Source organism: Chenopodium album, chromosome 9 (genome assembly GCF_948465745.1).
Source record: "Chenopodium album chromosome 9, dcCheAlbu1.1, whole genome shotgun sequence".
Taxonomy (NCBI): Eukaryota; Viridiplantae; Streptophyta; class Magnoliopsida; order Caryophyllales; family Amaranthaceae; genus Chenopodium; species Chenopodium album.
This window is the reverse complement of record NC_137842.1, coordinates 5,149,805-5,175,197: the sequence shown is the minus strand read 5'-3', so window position 1 is coordinate 5,175,197 and position 25,393 is coordinate 5,149,805. Positions and strand designations below refer to the sequence as shown.

Here is a 25,393-nt window from a genome sequence, read left to right as displayed (position 1 = left end):
TTATAAACTTTCTCTCTCTTAATTCATCCCCCACCCACCAAATATAATAGCCCGATTTACCACTGTCATTGTCATCTGCGAGCTCCATCACTAACTCCATCCAACTTTCAATAATACTATGAAAGTCCCACTAAAGAGAAGGGAGCTTCATCCTTGACTCCTTGTTAAAAAAAAAAAAAGAAGCGAGCTCCATTATTTATGAATATTGTTAACTTTAAATATTTTTGTAAATGTTGTATAACTTTTATTTATAAATCAATTTTATTTTTTTTTTAAAAAAAGGATAAAGAGCTGCATATAAACATTTAATATACTTCTTTTTTACTCCCTCCGTCCCCGAAAGAACGACTCATTTGGCTTAATTTTAGTCCCAAAAAGAATGACCTATTAGAATTAAAATACCCACCAATTTGCAACAATATTTGTGCAAAATTAGCTTCCCCATATAAAATTTTGTTTTTCCATATACTTTTATTACTATCTCTCTCTATTTTTTTGTAAACCCCATATAAATCTTTTCAATATACTTTTACTTCTTTTTATTTAACTTTATTAATTCCCGCGAAATCAACCCAAAAGAGTCATTCTTTCGGGGACGGTGGGAGTAGTATTAAGTTGGAAATTTATCGACACGAATAAATTGGTGTAAATAAATGTTTATTTGTTGTCTTTTCTGTCCATTTTTAGCTTCTTATATGCAGTTCTTAGAATTGCATATATTTTTTTCCTAAAATTTTTTTTGATTTGTCTAAAGTAACTTGTACTTTCTCAATTCCAAACAAACATCCAACCTAGGCCTTGTTTGGTTGATTAAATATTTGTTGGGAAGTCAAAATTTCCATAAATTTCATATTTAACCTCTTGTTTGGTTGACACAAAAACCTGAAAATGAGTGCATTGAAAATTTATGGGAATTTTGAATTCCCACCATGAGAATTTACTACAGAGTACAAATTTAAATTGAAATTTCATGAGAATTTGTACTTCCCTTGTAAACCAAATGACCTCCAATTTTTAAATCGACCAATATACTATCACCTCCTCCGATTTAAATTGAAATTTCACAGGAAGTTATACTTCCCTTGTAAACCAAATGGCCCCTTATTTTTAGAAACCGACCAATATACTATCACCTCCTTCGGTTGTGTTTTCACCCTCATCAGTCATCAAATTCATCAACACTTCTAAAAATGAAACAACACTACACAAGAATACAACCCATAAGAGGGTCTCCTCCTTTCGAACATTTCTCTTTCCAAAACTCGAGAATTCGAGGATCAAATTAGCATCTTTAGATGAATTTATCTGCAAATTACTCAACCCTATTCCAGAAATCGAATCCTGCATACACACCAGCTCTTAGGTAAATCAATGGTTGTCTTATAATTTTATTTCATTGCTTAACTTTTTTTGAATACTAATTGCTTTTTACATTGTCATTTTCCAGATTAATCCATGAATTCAAATGGGTGTTTAGAGAGATGGGGTTGCAGCTAAAGACAAAAGATTGTGTGTTTTCTGCTCTCCTTTGATTTTCTGCAAATTTAAATATAAAATTCATAATTGACAAGCTTATGAATGAATCTTGTTGCTTGTTTTGTACTTATATGTCAAGCTTTTTGAGTATGAGTTCACATATATCACCTAGTTGTGAATATAAGTGTATTAAACTAATGAATTAGATTTGTACAATGAAATTGTTATTTCCTTAATAGACCTTTTGGTATTGTTTGTGAAAAATAAGAGTATATTAGCAATTGATTATTTACAGAAGCTGGAAACAATTTCATAAAAAGTGGTAGAATAGGCCAATTCAATGTAGTTATCAAATCGGCTACCTCAATGTAATTAAGAAAATCTCAAACCATCTCAGTGAAAGTTTCCTTATTGTTTATAATGAATTTCAAATGCTTGGTTTTTGAAGAGGGGATATTTCTTTCTTTCTTTTTATGTTCTTGAATACTAGTAAGATTTGTTACATTTGGATAATCTTTCAGCGGCTTATGTGACTATATATCACGTAGTTGTGAATATAAGTGTATTACACAGGTTAGATTTCACACTTACTAGTATTAAACTAATGAAGTAGATTTGTACAATGAAATTGTTATTTCCTTAATAGACTTTTTGGTATTGTATGTGAAAAATAAGAGTATATTAGCAAATCATTATTTATAGAAGCTGGAAACAAGTTCATAAAAAATGGTAGAATAGGCCAATTCAATGTAATTATCAAATCGGCTACCTCAATGTAATTAAGAAAAATCTATCTAAATTCAAGTGCTTGGTTTTTTAAGCGGGGATGTTTTTTTCTTTATTTTTTATGTTCTCGAATGCTTGTAAGATTTGTTACATTTGGATATATTCAGAGTCGTTGACGATAGTTGCCTATAAGTTTTATACTTCGATAAGAGAGATCTCAGGCTTGGTTTGATGCTTCGATGAGCTGTTTGGTTACTCTTCTTAAGTTGGACTATGATTGTAATGTTTTAATACAAGGTTTTGGAGGAGAAAACCAAATTTGAGGAGCATTTAAGGTACCCTACTTGTGATTAGTTCAATTTGTGTGGTTGTTGTGCATGCCTGTTGTGATTGCCTTTGGTGTAAATTCTTTTGTGTAGAAAAATCAGTGTTGGTAATTTTCAAGAGGGTAATTGAATATTGAACAATATGATTATTAATTGCAACATTACCTGCATATGATTTGGCTTATCTGAGCTATCGCATTTCTTATCTCATGGGTCCCTCTTATATTTCTCTCTTTTTCTCTTTTTGTGACTTGATCTTCTTAGATATTGTACAGCCTCTACACTTTGCAATAATTTATAAATAAATACATAAGTAGAGGAAGTAGCTTATATCATAAATTTGTAATAGATAAGCTTATGAATGAATCTTGTTCCTTGTTTTGCACTTATATTTCAAGCTCTTTGAGTATGAGTTCACATATATTTGTGAGTATAAGTGTATTGCGCAAGTTAGATTTCACAGTTAGTATTAGACTCATGATTAGGTTTTCCTATGAAATTGTTATTACCTTAATAGACTTTTGGTATTTTATGAGAGTACAAGAGTATTTCAGTATAGATTATTTATGGAAGCTGGAAAGAACAATCTCATAAAGAAGTGGTAGAATAGGACATTAGAGAGATGGGAAGGACAAAGGTGTGTGGCTGGATTTATCTTTCTTTCTTTTTATTTTCTTGAGTATTTGTGCTGATTGCTGTTTTGGTCTACTGGGATTACTTTACAATTCTTGCCGTGTATTTGTCTATCATTTCATATTTAAACCAGGAAGCATTTAGTCAGAATTGTTCAATTGATTTCCTTAATAGTCTGGTGTCATATCTCTTATGCCAGAGAACATATTTTGCTGAAGTTTCTGAGGTAATGACATATTTGATACTTTGACAAATGCATATGTCATATCCGAATCTACCTAATAATGGTTTATTTCTTTTTCCTCCGAGTTTATAACAACTTTGTTGGTTCAATTTTGTTGGTTCATTGCATTTGTTATTCTTCTGTAAAATTTAGGGAAATCTATTGTACTTATTTATATACATTCATTTATTATACTTTTATACATTTGTTTGATGTGAGTATTCTGGCAGAAGTGCTTTGTTTATAGTAGGAATAAATTGTTAATGTGGTAAGTTAATCTTTGACCTTATTTTTTCATAAATTTTTTAGATAAATAATATTATGTGGGATCTTGTTAGTTTCTTCTCAGTGTAATTTTCAAATATCTACTTTATATAATGTTTTATACTGATACACAATTAAAGATATTTACATATAAGTTAATTGAAATAAGTTTTGGCTTGGTTTAATCAGCATGAGGTCTAGTCTAATGTGATTTGGAACATAAATAAGTAACAAGTTCTTAAAACAATGTAAATTTGTGAATCTCTGTGGGAGTTGTTCATTTCCAACTGTAATCATCCTGTTTGGCCTCATACTTATGCATAGGTGTTCATTAATCAAGTTCTATACTTATTGGTGCTCGGTTGGTGAATGGTTTTAGAATTATCCGATCCCAAATGAAACAAATTATCAAAAGTCTGCTAGCTCAACACTATGATTTTGCCTGAATTGAGCTGATTTAGTTACCTGTTTAAATTCAAGCATACAATACTTTAAGTTCACTGTTTTTGGATCCATTCATAAGTGTAGCATATGCTGTGAACAAGTCAGCCACAAAGACCATTAGTTGTTATTAAAGTGATGGGAAGGACAAAGGTGGCCAGGTGGGTATGCTTTATCTGTCAATGTAATGCTAGATTTCTGCTTAGATAAGTTCTTCAAGCAACTTTATTAGTGCTTGCATTTATATGCGTCTTATTTGACTCATTCTTCCAAAACACTGTTGTGGTGAAATGTAAACACATCCCTAATTTACACATATTAAAATTCATCTATGTAATGCTAGATGTGTGCTTGGGTAAGTTCTTCAAGCAATGAATGCTTGTATTTATAAGCGTTTTATTTGGCTTGTTCTTTCAGAACTTTGTTGTTGTGGATTATTAGCACGTCCTTAATTTACCAAAAGGCCCATTGGAAATAAACGGAAGTGTAAATAGTTAAACAGGTTTAGGACTTTGTTACCTTTAGCTTCTTTAAGATTTTAGCTTTATATTTTTATTTTTATGTTAAAAAATCTGTTTTGAAGAAGATTATGCACATATACTGTTCTTGAAGGTTCCTCCCTGCATTAGTGTTGTAAATATCATCATTTGTTATGGAGCATTTTGCCATTTAGCTCTTATCAAATATATCATTATGATTATGTCAGTAAAGTCAATTCTTTTCAACCTAGTTAATACTACCGCCGTTCTTTTATGTTCTACTCACTGTGAGTGGGTGTAAGATAACGTAAGAGAGAGGATGTTAAAGGGTGGCTTTGTGTAAAGAAAAGTGAATAAAGTAAGGGGGAGAGAGAGAGAGAGAGAGAGAGAGAGAGAGAGAGTTTGAAAAGGTGTAATTATTGTGGGGATGGAAAGGTAAGATGATAAAGAGAGTATGTCGTTCATAAAATAAAGCAAAGTGGGTAGAACTTAAAAGAACAGCCTAAAATTAAAAGTCAATAGAACAAAAAGGATCGGAAGGAGTAATTATTAAATTATATGATGTGATCAATCTGATCATAGTTGTGATTTTTATATGGTAAGTAATCAATATGCAGGATTCTTTCTGCTAGAAATCATTCATTCCATTCTGATAAATGAATTGAATAAATACATTAAGTTAATATGGGCTGTATCATTTGGGATTCGATTCACTTTGATATGATTTGAAGTTTTTGGGGGCGTTATACTTAATGTAAATGGAGCCTTGATGGCCCAAATTCAGAAGGCATAGTGGACTAGGTTTTCAGAAGGCCATCCATCCTCTTTCAATTCCTTCATATAGTTTCTGCAGCCATTCTCTCACCTTTTTAAACCTGATTTTGGATTCATCTACACCCCCATTCTCCTTGTTCTGAAACTAAAATAAAAAAATAAAAATGAGTGATAATCCTGAAAAATTGGTGCTGAAAATTCTGGTGCGATTGCCTACAAAGTCTCTGCTGCGATTCAGGTCTGTTTGCAAATCCTGGTCTTTGTTGATTAGTAGTCCCAATTTCATTTCTTCACACAAACTTCACAACCAATCTACTGGTAACTATAATCTGCTCTTTAGGTGCTTCACCGATAAAGAAATCTACACCTTATTTGATGAAAAGTGTAGATCTAGTGCTTTACGAACTTTTAGGAAAACAATTGGGGAACTTGATTTTCCATTTTATCAGCCTCTAAGGGAGTACTACACAGTTGTGGGTTGTGTTGATGGGCTCATTTGCTTATGGGATGAAACTTATGACCTTGTGACTCTGTGGAACCCCGCCATCAGAAAGTCTTATCCGGTTCCTTATTTTTATGGTAAACCGTCTGATATTACATCACGGACTTACCTAAAATGTTCTTTTGGGTTTGGCTTTGATGCTTTAGCTAATGACTATAAAATTTTGAGGATTGCCTTTTGGTTTCATAGTTGCCCAGCAGGTAGGAGAGTTGACCGTGAGCCTTTTTCTTATAGGACTAAACCCTTTTTATGCTCCGCTGACATTTTCTCTTTGAGTACTAAATCATGGAGAAGTGTCAAGTTTTCTATGCTGTTGCAGCAACTAAGTGTTCCGGTTTTTGTTAATGGTGCTCTCCATTTCTTGACTCGCAAAGATAGTAATCAGTGCTGTATTGTGTCATTTAGTCTGAATGCTGAGACTTTTGTGGAAATGGCATGTCCTCAGGGTGGGAAACTTAATGCTAACTTAAATCATCAGATTGCGGGGTCCTCTGGGACTATTTTTCTGTTCCATCAACTTCCTGAGAATCAATATGACATATGGGTAATGAAAGAGTATAATGTGAAAGAGTCATGGACCAAACTATTCTCAATTAACTTGAATCATGGAGGACGGAAACAATTAATTAGCGTCACTAGGAATGGAGGATTGATTATATGTGGGAAGGGTAGCTGGATTGGCTACCCGATTGTGGAAGATGTAGAAGTTGCGGATCTTCGGCCCCTGAAGTCATACATAGCTGCACATGCAGAATTCTATTCGGAAAGTCTGGTTCTATTGGGGAACGACGATTGTGTAACTTATCAGCAACGAAAAAATGAGAAGAAGAATGCAGAGGCGAGGATAAGGCAGATAGAGTGCACTTGCCGTCTATTTGATGTAAGCTTCTTTTTTCCTTGCTGGCTTTGAACTTGCATCAATTGGTAAAGTATTATCTTGCTGTTTCATTTTATGAGCCGAATGTCATAATCCCATAGCTTCCCAAATCAGGGTGTATATTAAAGTTCCCCCCCCCCCCCCCCCCTCCCCCCAAAAGCCCGTGGATTGTTTATGTGAAGTCTCTGATCTAGTCATTATATTCTGCTAGCATGTCTAGTCCATGTTTTTTCCTCTTTATTTACATGGACGAGTTATTTTGTTTTTCTTGGTCATGTGTAGATTTTGCATTTATAGTCCCTATGTCTTGCAAATTTTAATGCATGTCTGACTGATATCCTTCCTTAAATATCCGCTTTTCTTCTTTGTCACGTAAACTTGAAACATCTAGCTAGATCCAATGTGTGTGACTAATATTTGTCACGTGAATTTTTACGCACATGTTTTAAATCTGGAATTAGATGTTCTAAATTTTGCAAATCAAATGTTCTAAATTATCACTCACGTAGATATTCTAAATTTTTACTTCTATGTTCTATATTTTTAATCATGTGTTCTAAATTTTAATCACACACACACGCACGTACGCACGCACCGCACACGCACGTACGCGCACACACACGCACACACGTGCACGCGCACACACACACACACACATACATATTTTGCATAAGAGTTGTAACTCTTTGTGTTGAAGTTTTAATGAATGTTCTGTGCAAATATCAAATATCATAATGGACTGTTAGAATTTATAAGTAACTCTTGTCTAGATTCCATCCGAGAAAGGAAAAAAAAAAATTATTATTAGAGGAAGATGATTAAGAGTGATATGAGTCCATTGGGGATCAAGGGAAATATGACATTGGAGTGTTGGACAGTTAGAGTGGACGGAGAAATTTTAAGCAAAGACAATGACTTGACTTTAAATACGTATACTTTCTTTTTTTTTTTTTTTTTTTTTTTTTTAATTTTAATTTAATAACAAAGATTCATTCATAAATATAAAGTCAATGAAATCTAGAAAGAAATTTATATCTAACAAATACGTGACCATTGAATCAAATCAAATTTCAGCAAAGCTACGATCATTGTGGCAAATCGTACATTCTTTATACCTTCTTTCACATTATTATGATTTACAACCTTCTTCTACGAGGGGTTCTTTCGATTTGTTGTACCCGTAAAGAAAATTTCCGCCTCATTCGTCTAGTTGTAATTGAAAAACTAACTTCCTTTATTATCCCGCACAAATCTTTATCCTTGAAACAACTCTATAACAAAAGAACAAATCCCCCTTCAAAAGAGGAAAAAAAAAAACCTTTCTTTCAATGGAGAAAAATTCTCCTAATGAAGAAGAAAACCCTTTTCTTTCGCGGGAGAAACGTTTCTCCTAGAAGAGGAAGAGTTTTTATAAACCTAAAACAAACAAAAATAAAGATAAAAGGCTCACAAAAAACAAAGAATGGGGCTTTTCAACAGTAACAACCGATGGAAGTCCCTCCAAAGTTTAATAATGAAGGCTAGAGTTTCTAGAGCGAAGAGAGGGGTATTAACACGGTTCATTAACTAATGACTTATATGTATACTCTCATTCTGCTTGCAAATTTTATTTATTTTCTTTTGCAAGGCCTATTCAAACCTCTTATGTGTTTCCCTCTCTTCAAATCTCCTCTTGGCCCTCTTTTACGGGACTTTATCAATTTCTATGTGTATATCTTCATCTTTTGAGTTTCCAATTTACACTGTTGTCACTTAAGGATGCTTATGCTGTTGAACAAGAGTCTCTTAGAATTAAAAAAAATAAAATAAAATAAATAAATATTTGCTTAAAATTAAAAAAAAGGGTGATAAAAATGCTTTGAGTTCAGCTTTTGCAAGCTGTTTAGCCCTCATGAGTAATGACCTGTCTACTTTTGATTTCCCCATTTCTTAGTACGGTAAGAAATATATTTATGTATTTCCTTTGACCTTATTTTCCTTGGCATCTTACAAATGCACAGTGTGACAGTGATTGTTAGCTGCAGTATTAATTTGTATTGTATAAGTATGGACACTTGGTAAATTACTAAATTACATCAGTTTGATTCGTTGATATTTTCATGCGCACATGAGAACTTTCTGTTCATGACCATTTTTGGCAACTGGGAGGGTTAGTATTATAAACAGCTGGGTGTTCTCTCTAGGACATAATGATATGTCATTTCATCATCTTAGTTGCTTATGTGTCTCTGGATCCATTCTTGTCTTGTTTATTTGCAAATACTTAGTTTTATGTGTGGGTGTACTTACATGTTGATGTGAATACAACTTTATTTGACATGTTACTTTGATTGTTGTAACTCATAAACTAGAAATTTAGTAGAAAACATCTTGGTTTATGATATTTAATAGCTGTTTTTCTAGCAGCATACTAGAATTAGTCAAATGTTATGCTGAAGTAGTATGTGCATCCATTTAAGATTTTTGTGGGGAAAGCACATTCGTACTATGTAAGTATGTATATTAAGATTCAATTTTAGAGATCCTAGAGTTTTTGAAGCAAGCCTGTGATGTCTTCAGCCAAACCAGTTTCTTTCATTGTTGCATTTGAGAACTAGAAATATATCAGTAGCTTACTTTCCCCATCCTGAAAAAATTCTGATCAATATCAAAAAATTATCTTCCCGTTTTCGTTTGTATTATGATGAACGCTACAAATGTTTCCTTTCAAGTTGTTTTTTTAAGTGTTCTGTATTTTACAGCTCTTTTCCAGTTTCCTTCTGAGGGAACAGAGATAATTCAGGCACCTAACTACACTATGATGTTACTATGAAGTAATGAGTATGTCTGGGCCGTCTGGCATGTATGAGTCTGTTTAAAAATGCTATAGCTTGTTGGATACAGGAAGTTGCCTAAGTTATATGTTGACTTTTTGCTGTTTATTAAAATATATCAGTATAGAAGAGTCGTCTTTTGTTATAGTCTGTTTTGTATCAAAATCTTCATATCTGGCTGGATAGTTTATGGGCATATTGAATAGTGTGTTATATCTATATAAAGTCATCAGAGTAAGCAAATTAATTGTGAAAGGTACTCATGCTTTTCCTGAAAATTCACAGGACGTGAGGATGAACTTTGCTAATCCAGATGTCAGAAAGAGACTGGGATGTAGGTGTGGGCCGCCCTAGTGGTTTATGATTGAGGCATGTTCATGGGCATCAAATCTGGAGACTGGGATGTTGGTGTCGCCGCCTTAGTGGTTTATAACCGTTGTTGCAAACTCTTTAGCAGCTTGTCATTTTCATTTGTTTTTAAAAAGTTTTTTGCTCTAATTCTCAGTACTCCAACCTCTGCTGCAGCAGCCTTGGAGGTTATAAACGTTGTTGCAAACTCATAAGCAGCTTGTTATTTTCGTTTTTTGTTTCGTACTGTTGTTCTCGACACACTATTTGAGATTTTAGTGGGTTTGAATGTTTTATTGGATTGCATATCTAAATTGAATGATTTCCTGGTTTCAAATTTTCTTTACCCTTCTTTAGAAGTACTACAGTGTCTGGTTTTCCATTAGCATCTGAGTATCTGGTTTGTCAAATCAGATGAGAATTTGCATTACATAAAATCTGAAAACACAACAAATAAGATAGGTTCTTACAGAAAACTATAGCAACTTATATAAGATATTTTATAATAGTGTGATTAATCAAAAATATTATCTACAAACAAGATGGATTTTAATCATTTTACTATCTATGCTTGTCATTGACAGGGGCAAAGGGTAATATCTACTGTAGAACCTACTTAAGCTACTAATTTGGCTCTTTTATTCATTTGGAAGGACTCCAAATGAGTTTACAGGTCAAATAATATATTTTTGGAACCATGCATATGGTACAACTGGTTGTATCGATGACCAAGGACATCTAGATGCCTTAGCGACCAAAATCATAAAATTAGTTCCTATAAGAGAGCAATCGACTAATTAGTTCATTCATGATCTTCTGTCAAAGCGTCAATAAAAGAACTATAACCTAGTATTGCTGGCTAAAATATGGGGCTGTGGGCTAGCGGTAGAGTTAATCTTTACAAAAGATCTGATAGTTGGTTGATCAGTTCCATTCATTGGCATTGAAAGTCTCCCTTTCTGATTCCAGCATCTGCAAGACTGCAACTCAACTACCAAAATATCTCAGAAATGCTATGCCTGCCTATACAATATTTGCCACGTTATCCTGGCTTCCTCCCCTGGCTGTTTCTTCTGAGGTTTGATCCAACTTCTCACTCTGTGTAGCTTTTTTTTCCGTAGAGTTTGACACAATGTAGTTCACCAAGGCACCAGTCTTGGCAGCCTCCATATACAATACTTTGACCAAATTCTGGAATCGCCGCCTGAAAGTTGGCATTCTTGTCATGGATCCCACAATCCCCTGCAATCTAGAGGGACAATAATGTTTTGTTTATTACTTGCATTTTTAAATCATAACCCTCTAGATGACTTAAATTGCTGGGAAGTAGAAAGCAAAATCATAGTTTTACTTTTATGAGTTGCATTGATATAATCTATATGTTACGCAAATACATACCTTCTGATGACAGATTGTAGTTGTGCTCTTCTGACATTATCTTCAGATGGAAACCCAATATTATCCCAATCCTCTGGTGTCTCATTTTTGCAAATCATGATTGCTCGACGCAAACAAGCCTCTTCACTGTCATCCAAATTTAATATTCTGATCTGCTCTTTCATGACCAACAAAGGTTCGATTAACCACTGAAACATTTTATCTCTTGGCCAATTTGTAATCGTCAAATCTGCCTCATCAGCTACAGAAAAAACACACGAGGATTAGGGCATACACGTCAATACTGAAAAAATTACAGGATGTCAGGTGTGGTAGAACCATACAGATGACTAAACCAGGTGCATCCGACTTAGCAGAGGCAAGCAAACACTTCAAAATGCACCATGCAGGGAGTGCAGTACCCAATTTCTTGCAGTCCCCTTTCACAACACACTCTTCGATGTCTCTCACATTTATCAGACCTTCATGAAGTAATTTCCTTCCATTCACCTCACATGATTTAAACAACCAATCCAGTACCTAATAATTTTCACCAATAAAATGCAGTAAGATATCATGAGAAACGAATCTAGTATCAGAAAATCTTATTCAAAAATCAAGATTATCTTCTAATTTATTAAAACACCCTTCCAACCTGCATTCCTAAATCAAGAAAGTGTTTCAAAGTTGGGAAAAATGAGAGATTTGGCTCGCACAACCAAGAATTGTTACAAGTGATAAAATTATTTCTCGTAAGTACTAGTGCAGGATTATTCGGTGGTAGTAATGCAATTACTAAAGTGGCATAGAAACTCAGTGAGGAGTGAGGATCATGCATGTCATCTTACCTTTATAGGCTTATATTGTTGAATTGCTGCTTTCAATGTTCTCGAGCGTTGTGAGATAAGCTTTGAATCACTTAGCTCTTCTTTTCCATCCTTTTCAACATTACTTCCATTGTCATATGATGAGGTTCTTCTATGTAAGCTATCTGGAGGGACATGATTACGATATCTTGGCCTGGCTGTCCCAAAAAATTGCCATAAAATTCAATTGTAATCTGACAGTGAGGGAAGAGAATTTTGTACATAAATTGATAAACTTAATGGTTGAAGTTCGGTAAGATACCTGGGAAGGCGTGATCCGGGTTCCAAATAGAGTAAGTCATTTGCATACTCATCGAAGAGTGAGACAGCAGCTACAACAAATGCAATTCCCATTCTCAAAGATTTTTCCTGTGACCATTTAAGTAATTAACATCATCTCACTGGTTTTTCAAGGCATGTTAGTAAGAGTATATTAGATACGTAAGGAATTAATACTACGTATTATCATATATGTTGCAATTGCTTCTGTGATACGGAGTATGTTATATCTGATATTTGCTATATATATATTTATAAAAAAAAAAGACATTAAATCCTCTCTCACAAAGTAAAGATCACACACCTGATGAACGACAATACCAGCATAGAATCCAAGAAAAAAACTAGACATAAATGCAGCAAGAACTGATCCAACCACGGCAAGAGGCCAAAGGATAATGGCCAGACCACCAAATGGGACACATACTGTCTCGAGGAACGGTCCTTCTCTTCCAAGGAAATCTTCAATTAGCCTTTTCCATCCAGTAAAAAGCATGTATGGGCTCTTCCAAAGAGCAAGAACTGTTATCGAAGGTACATCTATCAACAAACCGACTAGGCTGACCAACAAACAACCCGGCAACCTTGATAGCCTACAAAGAGACAAAACAGTACATGAGTAGAAACATCCAATCCTCAAAAAATTCTTATGCATGAACAAGCACATTATCTTTTTGGAAAAAACACAATTTATCTTTACTTTATCTCTAGAGGCTTCTCATCAGCGGGTCTTTTCATGATGAGCTCATCCATATAGGAGAAGTAGGAGTGGAAGCAAAAATCAGTGAAGTCCCGTACCACCGTGCAGCTTCCCTGAATCGTTTCCCAACAGCCATCCTAAGACAACAAATAACAAATGTAAGCAATCCAAAATAGTAATAGTCCGTAGAATATATCTATGTTGCAATCGAAAAAGTAAAAGGTTGACAAGAAGAATAATGTTTGAGGTCCTTCAGGACGGTCATCATCCTCTATTTCTTGGTAAAGAATAACCAAATTGGACTTACAACTATGCAATGGTAGGTTTTGTCAGTGACATTTTCTCCAACAGCTTCAAAAGTTGCAAGTATTGGCGAAAAAAACCCAAATCCAAAGCCACCTATAAAGCTTCCAAGAATACCAGCAATAGGCCAAAGAACAAGAGGCAATGGCAAGGAAAGCAGCATCAAAATCTTCAGCGTAATTCCAAGTTTCTTTGTTCTGTTATTCAAATGCCAAAATACAATAGGTTTAAGAACACAATAGTAAAATACCATGAAAGTGATAAAGATTTATGAAGGCATATAATTTGTTCTGCTAGAATAGCATGAAAAGAACAAAGCACACCTTGCTACACAGTAGAAAGTCCAAATGATATGGGCAGGCCAAAGTCCAATAATCACTGAAGAGTTTCCAACACCGATAATGCCAGCTGCAATCGGACTGATGACTAAAGCTGCAATATGTAAATCAGATCAAGAGTATCAATTTGTGCAAAATATGATTAGCCTAAAGCCTACATGATCACACTTATATAATATGTATCTTGCCGTACGTATCTATTTCGCATCTTTCTGTACAAATCTCATTTTGTATGTTAAAATGTGTTTCCCTTGTTAATCATCCCACCTTATAAATTACCCTGACTATGTATTTCACAATTGTAGGGGTGAAATGAGTCGTCACACAATCATTTTCCACAAAATTGTTATTACTTGTATGAAACTGCTACAATAGAATCATACAATGTGATTTGTAACAATTGAACTGCAAAACTGCTAGTAGAGAACAAGAAAATTTTGGGACTGTCATTGGTTCATACAAAATGCAAAAGGCGAGTTTGTAGCCAAGATTAAGACTACAGAGTAATAAATTTGCATATACTTGTTTGATTCTTGGAAAATCCAAGTGAGAACAAGTGTCCTTTAACATGTAAATTGGCCATCTGAAAATAATTTAGTATCAAACAACAATTTTGTCTGACATATTCTGTACAATGTGCAGGCAACTCCTAAAATCTTTTACCAGGAGCTTGACTCGAGCTTAATAATATAAGAAAATCTTCAAATAAATGCAAAGCCAAAGCTAGTAATGAATGAGATCATAAACACGGTCGACATAAACATTCAGTGACTCAATGTCTCATTAACATCCTCATGGACAACCAGACTTGGTAGGTCAATACACAAGAATGTGGTTGGCACGTAATAATTTAGATATGAAACTCGACTACCCTCAATTATCAAATTTTTGGATGATGAAGCTAGCATAAGTTTTCATAATGTCTGTATCCCTTTTCCTATCTCTGATACAATACAATTTTGATTTGAATGGTAGCAAGGCAACTAGTGATGGTCATATTGTCAACCAACTACTCCGTAAAATCTAACACTACATGCTTGTAAAAAAAAAAAAAAAAAAAAAAAAAACACACTAGATGCTTCATTTGGAACTCTATGATTGCAGTGTTACATTTCTGCCAACTACTCAATAAGACCATAATCACCATACTAGGTGAAATTTGTTATAAGTTCAGATTAGTTTAGTTCAAAATAATAATAGGCTATCCAATTTCAAATTCTAGCTGAAGTGATTTAGTTTTGATAAGATAATAATAAGGTGGACAGTTACATTCATTTTGACTCTCCTTTATTAAGTATTCTTTTATAGTCGGTTCAATTGCATTGCTAGAGGAACAATATAGATTGTAGTGAACTTCAACAATCTCCATTATTAGGGACACTACAAAACCATGATATCATTATATGTACTCTCCAATGCATGAGTTAAAAACTTTCAATCAGCATTGCCTATTTACAGACTACGGAGTACTTATGTATCGTGTTGAGACGATTTATGCTCACTTAGGCCCCGTTCGCTTCACCTTATTTTTGCTGAACTGAGATTATTTTTACTGAACTAAAATTATTTTTGCTGAACTTAAATTATTTACTGAACTGAAAATAATTTTACTGATTTTCTATTATATTTTTCTTTAAGTTTATTGAGTTTTACTTAACTGAAATTATTTTTACTGAACTCAACTTTTTTAAGGTGAAGTGAATAGGGTCTTAGTGAAAAGACGGGATTTCAAAGATTGTATTAAGTTTCTTAACTCGGACTCTTAACCATCAAAACATCATTCACCTTAATTAAATACTAGTAATCTCCCCAATTGTCCCTAAAAAAATGACTACCTTCAATCAAACGTAACCTATTGCTCTTACACCATTTATTACACATACACTTTATATCTGTATTAAAAGTTAGGCAACCATATAATTCTTAATACATAGATTAAGCAATCAATTAAGAAAAAAAACAAGCTCATAACTTACAAATTAAATAACAAAACTTAAGTAAGCAAGAATACAAGCTCTTAACCTTCCAAATTAATTACATAGCAAAACATGCAACAAAAGATATCTTCTTTTTTAAGAGAAAAGCAAAAATTACACAAAAATATATATATTGATTGTAACAAAAAATTTATCAAAAAAAAATATGAGAAGTATTATAACCTTTGAGGATGCCCAAAATAAAGAGCGAAATGAAAAAGGGCAAAAATTTGATGAAGCTCCAAAGCTTCGCTATAAATCCCACTGGTACATTCATTTGTATTTTATTTTTCTAGAAATTTTTAATTTTTTTTTTTTACACAAAAGAAATTTTTAATTTTGATAGTACGTGTAGACTGTAGAAGAATAATTATAATTAACTTACAAGTATATGAATTTGATGAACCGCCTTATTATTAACATTAATATTATACAGTAGTAGGGGTGTCAATTCGGTTAAACAGTTCGGGTTTGGGTTGGGTTTATCAGTTTCGGGTTATAACGGGTCGGTTTATAACGGATTGAAATAATAAACGGGTCAGTTTGGGTCGGTTTTGAAAATTATCGGGTCAGTTCGGTTTGGTTTTTTTAATAGCAGTTTCTATTCGGATCGGGTCCTTATCGGGTCGGGTTTTAGTCGGTTCGGGTCATAATCAATTTGGGTTGAACTGGGTCGGTTTGAAAACGGGTTTAGCCCATTTAATGTGGGTTTCGGTTAAAAACAGTTCGGGTGTTAATCAGGACGGGTCGTAATTGGTTCGGGTCATTATCAGTTTGGGTTTAACTGGGTCGGTTCGAAAATGGGTTTCGGTTCAAAATAGATCGGGTGAAATCGGGTCCAACCATTATCGTTTCGGTTATAATCGGTTTAGATTGAACTTGGTTGGTTTGAAAACGAGTTTACCCAATTTGAAACGGGTTTCTAATCAAATCATATCGGGTTAAAATTGAGTCGGATGATTATCGAGTCGAATTAGTCATATAATGGGTAGGAACGAGTCATGTTATAATCAAGTCAAGTCATAAATAAGTTGGGTTTATCGAGTAGTGGGTTGAAACAGATTAGATCATAAACATATTGGGTAACAGGTTGTAAATGACTCAGTCATAACGGGTTACGGGTTTTAAACGGTTTGGTCATAACGGGCTACGGGTCGTAAACGGTTCGGTCACAACGGGTTACGGATTATAACCGGTTCGGTCACAACGGGTTACGGGTTGGAACGATTTAGGTTTATCGGATTTTTATCGGGTTTTAACGGTTTTCGGTTGAAAACGGGTCGGGTTACTATCGGGTTTAAACGTAATCAGTTTGGGTTGCTTTCAGTTTCGGGTTGTAACGGTTTGGCTTGATAACGGGTCGGGTTAGTAACGGTTTGCACAAATTCGGTTTAGTTCAGTTTCGGTTTGGAAAAAATTGGGTCGGGTCAGTTTTCGGTTTCCAAAAAAGGGGTTTTAAACAGTTCAGTTCCTTTTCGGATCAATTCGAAACAGTCGGGTTTAACGGTTCGGGTCAGAAACTGACAGCTCTATACAGTAGTAGTATACTTTTATTTTCTCAAATATAATACTTTTTTTGTTTGTTTGTTAATGATATTTGAGTGCATAATTAATTATTAATGTTATGAAAATTTTAATTAGTTGGGAAAATAGTGAAGATTTAGTGGTGGCAGCATGACTAGAAGATGCCATATGTCAGTTAGATGGCAATGAATGCTGGTGCCGTGTCGTTAGATGGGTCCTTCTCAACCCCACCATATCCAACTCAAATCTTGCTTTATGGATTAATCACCCCCTTTAATGTGACTTTAATCGTTACTCCCTTTGTTTTTAAAAACTTGCTCCATTTTTCTATGCGCGGAGTTTTAGGAGAAATTAGAGAAAGTAATAAAATATAGAGTTAGGGGGGTTGATGGAACAATAAAAAATTATAGAAAGCAAAAATAGTGGAGAGAATTGGAGGAGTGAGAATATATATTAGGACCACTTAATGAGAGAAATTGATTAAATATTGTAAAAGCTTTACAAAAATAAGAAAATGGAGCAAGTGTTTATAAACGGCCGCAAATAGAAAGTGGAGCAAGTATTTAAAAACGGAGGGAGTACTCCGTAATAACTAGAAATGTCCCGGGTAGAATGTCAATTCGGATGTTCGGATCAGGTTTGATATGGTCAGATTAGGTCAATTCAATTTTTAAAGTTGAGTTATATCAAATTGTTGTATCTACGTGAATTTAAATTTGAATCGGATATTTTTTAGGTTGGTTTTAAATCGGGTTAGATCGAGTATACTTTTGACACCTCTAGTCCCAAGTTATTATTCTTTGTAATTTTTGTCTCAGAAAACACAAGAGAGCTAAGTGAGGTTTTTTAAAGGGGTATCCATTATCGGATATTTCAGGGCAACTTTTATAAAATTGTCCGTTGCCAGACATTCTACAGTTGCATTGGGCACAAAGCTCAATTGACAGCTTGTATCTGGCATCAAAAGCTTCATTTTAGAGGATTGAATCGTCGTTTTGAGCTTTGATTAGGTCGTAATTGTTGCTAGATAGACCAGATGGTCTCTCATTTGGGGTACTTTTCCCCCCGATTTATCAAAATCGTTCACGTCAAAGGGGTTGTCCACATATGATTCATGTGTTTTGTTTGTTATCATTTCTTCCTATTATTATTGGGTTTTGCTACCTGTGGGGAATATTTTCAAGCTTTTAAATCCCACTAGCTTGAACCCCACTGTGATCATACACTAAAGTACGGTGGCGTCCAAAAGGGAAGAAGATAGAGCAAAAGAGTCGCCAACAAGTTTTTTAGGAACTTGTAAACCGTTCACAGGATGAAGGTTACACCCCTTAACGATCCAAGAGATCGTCAACTCCATAAGGTCATGAACCAAATAAGGGTTCGGGGATGATGGTACAAATCCAACCTAAAAGAGATTGAACCTGCCCTAATAATAGGCCTCTACTTTATTCTGATCGTATTCATGTGCGCTTTCTGATTAACATGCAATCATTAGGATTAACCCTAAACCTGTTTAATCTATGTTGGTTGAATATTAATGCACAAACAAACTATTATTGGCGATCACTTGAATCATAATCACAATTAACCCTAACAAGATTATTAAATATCTTATTAAGCGCGATTACAAGTACCAAATTCCCTTTAAACATGCAATAAAGGTGATCAAGCAATAAATAATATCAAGCAACAATAATAATCATAAATAATAATCATGAACAATTACGAATATCATAATCATAGCAATCATAATTAATAATAATCATAATTATAATAATATTCATGTTAAAGCATAAAAGTAAGATCCTAGGCATGATACTAACAAGATTAATAACAAACCCTAGCATGTCACTAAGCAATAAAAATCAAATCTTTAGCCCTAATATGATACTAACATGAATAAATATTAGGAAGAAAATAAAAGGCATCATAGCAATCATAGTTAATACTAAAAATAACCTAGACATGATACTAGGAATATCGTAATAACAATCTAAACATGATATCTACATCATAATAACAATAAATCAATTAAAGTACTTACTTTGATGCCTCGTACCTCTTTCTAATAACAAAATACACACGTTAGTAACTTCAAGGAAAATAATAAACAAAGCAATTAAATTAAATAATTGAAAGAGAGATTTGGGACCAAACCCTCATAAATTAAACCTTTCACGTCTAGGGCGAAGGCAACTTCTTGATCTTGTGAATGCGGAATTTTGTATGAAAACAAGGTAAGAAAGAATTGAATGTATGAAAGAATGCTAATACTTGAGGAGAATTGGTGAATGATAGATGTAGATGATGAATGATTGTAGGTGAATGAAAACGGAATTTTTAATACGATATTTATAGAGAAAATCAACCAAAAAAGATAATTTAACAAAACAGAGTCTGACACACGCAAACCAAGGTTGGCGCCAACCCTGGCTAGCTGGCGCCAGGCACCAATGGCTAGCGCCTGGCGCCAAGCCTGGTTCCAGGCGCCAAGGCCTGGGGTTGGACGCCAGTCTTGATTTTAACGCGTTTTCGAAAATCCGATAAGTTTACCGTACTGGAGGATAAAATAATATAATTTCTTCGAAAATGCTATTTGATTTTGATTAAAACTCTGAAAAGTCAACAAAGTCAACTTATCAATGTTAATTGAATTAGGAATGAAAAGAACCTTCTAGAAGATTCTAGAAGACTAAAACCATTCCTAATTTCATTAGGAATGATAAATCATATTAGGCCCTCCCCAAGATCATTGGGCCGTACATAAAGCTCAAACCGGGCCCAGTTTGGTAAATTGGCCATAACTTCCTCAATATTCATCGGAATTGGGCTTATAATATATCATTGGAAAGGTCTTTGCAAGCCCCATCCAACTACACTATTATTGGACCCATATCATGGACCAACCAAACTGGATTGGCTGTTTTCTTAAAATAAAGTTTTCAAAAACAGAGAGAAAAGAAAAGAAATAAAACTATCCGCAACACTAGACCTTTCCACACTTTCGTTTTATTCGATTATGATTCGACGTGAAAGGTACTCATCACTGGGTTTGGTTTTGGGGAGACACAAATGGGTGTCTACACTACCGTCTTATTTCTGGGTTTTATTTAGTGATTTGGTTCTGTAAGAATTTGGGTTGATTGGATTGAATTATTGGTTGATTGCCTCGTATAGTCGTGAGTGACATTGTAGGTGTCGTAATTACCTCTTTTCGATCTTTACAACTTGGTATCAGAGCCATAGTTCAATTTGTCACATTATGGAATCAAGTAGTAGTAATTTGATGGTTAAATTGACATCAACTAATTACTCAATTTGGAGACCTATGATGAAAGACCCGTTATATTGCAAAGATACATAAACCAATAAAAACAACCACCTAGACAAATAGTAGCATTGTTAAACTAACAAAACCTGAAAAAATAAATGACAAAGATTGGGTGAAGTTGAAAATGAAGACTTAGAGACTATTAGACCCAACTACAATAGTTGGGTAGCCATTATGTTTCAAAAAGAGACTACTAGACAATTAATTCATATTAGCATATTCAACCACGTGTCACAAAAATCCGACTCTTATGAATTGTGGAAGAAATTTGAAGGTCTTTTTGAAAGAAAGGCCTCTCATACTAAAGCATCATTAATCAAGAAACTAGTTAATTTGAAATCAAAGGGTGTGAAGTCAATCTCTATTATATACATAGTATTAACAAGTTGACTACTATGAAGATTGTTAACATTGTTCATGTTGAGTTCTTTGCCTAATAGTTGGGAAACCTTAGTTGTGACTATTAGCAACTCTGCTCCGAATGGTGTGATATCTTTGGATGTTCCATTGTGTTCCAAACCATGAAATTCTTTTTATATTTTTGTATAATGAAATGCCCTCAAATTGAGTATAAAAAAATCTTGGATACAAGTCACACAAGCAACTATCCTTAAGTACACTCAATGCATAATTAACTTTGCAATTCCACATATTAGTCAACTCTAATTGCACTCAAATGCATTAAAAACTTTGCAATCGATCAACTGTAGTGGGTAAAGGATAAACATTGGACTTCAAGTCAAGAATACAGTCTCATGTAAACATCATAGACTATATGCAGACAAGCTCATCAAATCAATTCAAGGTGTGACTTAAACATTGATTCAAATAATTTTACAGCACACTTTTGAAAGTTGCAACACTATCTTATCCTGCAATGTGACCTGATGCATCAATAAGATCAACAGTTTGACCTCATTCACTCCATGGAATTTACAAAGAAAATTCAAGATCCATCAGCAGCATCACTATGTAAAACCTATATTCATATATTAACACACAAACACGTACGGGAAACAAAGCAAAAAAAAAAAATTATTTATACCGGCAGGCTGAATGTACAACTCGTGATCATCCTGATAAAAGTTCTGGGTATACTCGTTCCCATCTCCTGCAATATTCGTCTTCATCAGTTTTTTGCACCATCCAATGGTATTCGAGCACAGTCTAGAGAACACCGTGTGAGTCCTTCTGATCTAATAGAGCTAGACTCTCTAGGTATGATCTCATATGAAAACCACGAATAGAACCCTCAACATGGGTTTTGAATTCCTCAAACTGATTGGTCTTTGCATTATATAGAACTAGTTTGCCACCGATATTTTGCAGTATAACACAGCCATTGCTTCTTAGACTTCTGACCATTACAAATGACTCAATCACAAACTGCTTTACCCATGATTTAGGCGCACCATAATCTTTCATAATCCACAAACTAAGCTTCCCTGACCAATACCCATTTTCAAATACAGAAAGCAAGTCACACCATGAGGCGATGGTTAAATCGCTAATATTGGCATCCTGCAAGGTTTGGGGAAGCATCATGTCTTTGAATGCCTCGCCTTTCACATCAAACCCCACAATTAGCTTGTTATAAGCCAACCAGTGAATAACACCATTTACATAAGCTTGCCGGGTATCAAGCACAGGGACTGAAGCAGAGCCATTAACTTCCCAACAACTTGAGCTAAGTCTAAAAATTGCAATTTTGGCGTCAACTTGGAGGGCTTCAAAATCCGGATTCTTAAGATAAACAATCCTGATAACCTTGTAATCATTCTTAGAAGAGTCAAACCCAAAACCAAAAACTGACCGACCCAAATCAGTTGATTCAACATCTAGTTTGAGTTCAGGAAGGGTCAGGAATCTCCTAATAACCGGATTCCATAAAATCAAAGTATCTGTTACTTCAACAATATCATCCGACAAGCATACTAACCCATTCACACAACCCACCATCCTAAAATAATCATGATGTTTACTAACAAAAGGAAAATCAATTGTCATTATCTCATCCAATTGCTCATTATCATGGCAGAGTTTATACCTCACCTTTTTTTCTGCATGATCAAAGCTTCGCAAAAGGACAAGATGGCGTTTAGCCTTGTTGTAACAGACATGGGCCAAAATGAAATCGGGATTTGTAATTAAGGAATACCAAGACCTACAGACACACCTGCATCTGAGCAAAGTCTTGGCTGGTAACCTCATTAGAATTTCCTGCACCAAATCGTCATATAAACCCCCTGTTGCCATTGATTCTTCTATTACTGCTTTGTGATTGTAGTTAAACTCTGAAAAAGAACAAAACTCTCCTCGTCACAAATCTGACCAAGAACGGTGAATACAAAAATAATCAACACAAAGTGCCAAGAAAATATCTCATAAGCAATTTGTCTTAATCTTGTAAGAAGTCTTTCATAATGAAATTGACCACGAAGGTATCAAATGCTATAGGAACTTAAACAACAATTATCAAGCAAATATGATCCTTCATTATGAATTAATAGTCATACTTTATAAGGATATTCTAATTTCTAAATAAATGTCAAATAGTAAAACAAGATATTTCTACTACAACCCCAATTAGAACCCCTCCTGTATTAAGTAGTTGTTACGCATGGTTTAGCCTCCCTTACTTCCTATTAGAAACACAGCTATTCTCGGTCCAACCCCATCCATGTTCGGCCTCCTCATGTCTCCACCATACATACTAGGCTTACTACCAAAATCTTCTTCTCCTAGCTTGTTTTTGGTATCCAATACAAAATGTTCTAGCTTCTTATACATGGTATTTTGAGGAAATAACACTCTATGATTCCTTTTTTCCAACACACGAAATATTACAAGCAATACTCATATTACCCTAGTGCCTCCAAAGAGGCTCTTGGCAATGGCCCGGTCAGAAGGCCAGATCGATGTACACAACCTTATCCTTTGATTATAGAGATGTTTCTAATTGACCCTTAATTTAAAAGCACGATCATTATTTAATACTCAGCAATTAATTTTTTAATAAATAGTACAAACAATGAAACAATAAAAAAACAAATTAATTATTCAATTAATCCATTACAATCCAAAATTCCAAACCCAACAAACATCAAACTACCTTCATAATAATGGACAATGATCAGAACTTAAAACCAACGACAAAGATTCAGCTTGATACAAATCACTAAATCAAAATAGAAATAAAAGATTCTACCATATCAACAACCTGTATAATAATTTCATTAATTCCATAAGAAGAATGATTCTAAAACCAAATCACTCTACCAGTCTACCCTGTTCTAATAATCAGATTATCAAATAATATTTATTGAATATATCATGCAACATCAATTCAATCAATAAATAAACTGAAATCAACATGGGCTAAGACAAAATTAAAAATTGGGAAGAAATTATTGGAAAAAAATACAAAAAATATCAACTTTAGAGTTAAATTGAAATGGGTATGAACAAAATCAAAACATGGCACAAAAATTAAGAAAAAAAAGAAAGATCAAAGTAAGAAGAGTACCTGAATTAGGAAAGGGTTTTTAGGTTTTTGTTACAGCAAAAAGGGTTTTTATACAAATGCAATGAAATTAATGGGTAGTGAATTAAGCTACTTAAATTACAAGAGGGGTTAAGCAATTAGTCAACTTTAATTGTCACCTTAAAAAAAGGCAAAATGTCTGTTTAAAATTGATTTAATAAAGAAAAAGATAGAGGCGTCCACTACTTTTCTTCCAACTCAAGGAACACGTCAAGGAAATTCGGTTGTTAATGTCTATCTCTTTTGAATTTTGATTGATGATCATTTTTTTGTAATTTTGTATTGTGGTTTTTAGCTCGAATGCTCGTTTAGATTCTCCGTGACAGGTGACATCAATGCTTACTATATTTAAGATGGATGTCGGTAATGTAGCGAATTGAATCGATACGATAACACAATATGAATCAATCATAAAGTGAGTTGGTTAGTGTTCGGCCTTTTAATTCGCTAATCTATGTAGGTAAGGTGACCTTTTTTGTTTAATAAATTAGTCGATTTAGTGTTGATATATTCAAATTTCAACTCAAAATGAGCACAATTTAGCTTAGGGATGAGTAAAGTTACTACCTTTATTATATATTATGTGCAATTTTTAGATATTATTTGACACATAATATGTAACAGAAGTAGTATATACAAATTCAAAACTCTAATACGTATCTAATTTAATAATGTAAGATATCGATTCCCAATCTTATATTCATTTCTCAAGTCGATTTTAAGTGGCAAACATCCAGTTTAAACATCCAAAATTGTGTGTATAATACCCTTTTTTTTTATTTTACAGATGTACGAAAATTCAAAGTTAAAAGATTTTAGTCTTAGGATCTGTTCTGATTTACAAAACTGAATTGATTGGAGCTGAACTCAATTCAACTGAATAGAGCTGAAATGAATTAATTATGAGAGAAAAGAATTAGGAGCTGAACTAAACAAAACTAAAATTAAGCTGAAAAGAACAGACTCTTAATATACATATATGGTATGGTATGATTTGGTTGTTGAAAAAAATAAATAAATAAAAAACTAAATTACATTTAATCATTTGGACTACCACATACTGTTGTTGACATTTTTTTAAGGGAAGTAATAGTCCAATACTTGTATAATAACTTAGGGTCTGTTCTCTTACGTTGAAATTCAGTTCAGTTCAGCTCAATTCAGTTCAGTTTAGTTCAATTCAGTTCAGTTCAGTTCAGCTCAATTCAGTTCAATTCAATTCAGTTCAGTTCAGTTCAGTTCAGCTCAATTCAGTTCAGCTCAATTCAGTTCA

At 34.0% G+C, this 25,393-nt stretch overlaps 3 protein-coding genes across 5 annotated transcripts; 1 reads left to right on the top strand and 2 right to left on the bottom strand.

Annotated features, from left to right (window-relative positions):
• Positions 1 to 1,109: 1,109 nt before the first annotated feature.
• LOC145558305 (F-box protein At3g07870-like) lies at positions 1,110 to 10,097 on the top strand. The gene is made up of 3 exons (XM_081619506.1): positions 1,110 to 1,363; positions 1,448 to 6,724; positions 9,820 to 10,097. Exons 2-3 carry the CDS (start codon positions 5,507 to 5,509, stop codon positions 9,886 to 9,888), a joined length of 1,287 nt encoding a protein of 428 aa, XP_081475632.1. The 5' UTR covers positions 1,110 to 1,363; positions 1,448 to 5,506; the 3' UTR covers positions 9,889 to 10,097.
• Positions 10,098 to 10,373: 276 nt separating this feature from the next.
• On the bottom strand, positions 10,374 to 16,031 carry LOC145559447 (putative membrane protein At3g27390). Of its 2 annotated transcripts, none has more exons than XM_081620872.1 (10): positions 15,905 to 16,031; positions 13,731 to 13,839; positions 13,412 to 13,604; positions 13,105 to 13,241; positions 12,709 to 12,997; positions 12,388 to 12,494; positions 12,108 to 12,279; positions 11,604 to 11,799; positions 11,281 to 11,521; positions 10,374 to 11,131 (listed from the first exon to the last, which is right to left on the bottom strand). In XM_081620872.1, the coding sequence occupies exons 1-10, from the start codon at positions 15,996 to 15,998 to the stop codon at positions 10,906 to 10,908; spliced, it is 1,764 nt and encodes a 587-aa protein (XP_081476998.1). In that variant the 5' UTR covers positions 15,999 to 16,031; the 3' UTR covers positions 10,374 to 10,905. The 2 variants fall into 2 exon arrangements, with proteins under 2 accessions (XP_081476998.1, XP_081476999.1); XM_081620873.1 differs by having other exon boundaries at positions 10,374 to 11,086.
• Positions 16,032 to 21,366: 5,335 nt separating this feature from the next.
• Positions 21,367 to 24,256, bottom strand: LOC145558304 (F-box/kelch-repeat protein At3g23880-like). 2 transcript variants are annotated; one of them, XM_081619505.1, is made up of 2 exons: positions 24,103 to 24,256; positions 21,367 to 22,903 (listed from the first exon to the last, which is right to left on the bottom strand). In XM_081619505.1, the coding sequence occupies exon 2, from the start codon at positions 22,830 to 22,832 to the stop codon at positions 21,744 to 21,746; it is 1,089 nt and encodes a 362-aa protein (XP_081475631.1). In that variant the 5' UTR covers positions 22,833 to 22,903; positions 24,103 to 24,256; the 3' UTR covers positions 21,367 to 21,743. The 2 variants fall into 2 exon arrangements, with proteins under 2 accessions (XP_081475631.1, XP_081475630.1); XM_081619504.1 differs by having other exon boundaries at positions 21,367 to 22,870; positions 24,103 to 24,251.
• Positions 24,257 to 25,393: the final 1,137 nt, after the last annotated feature.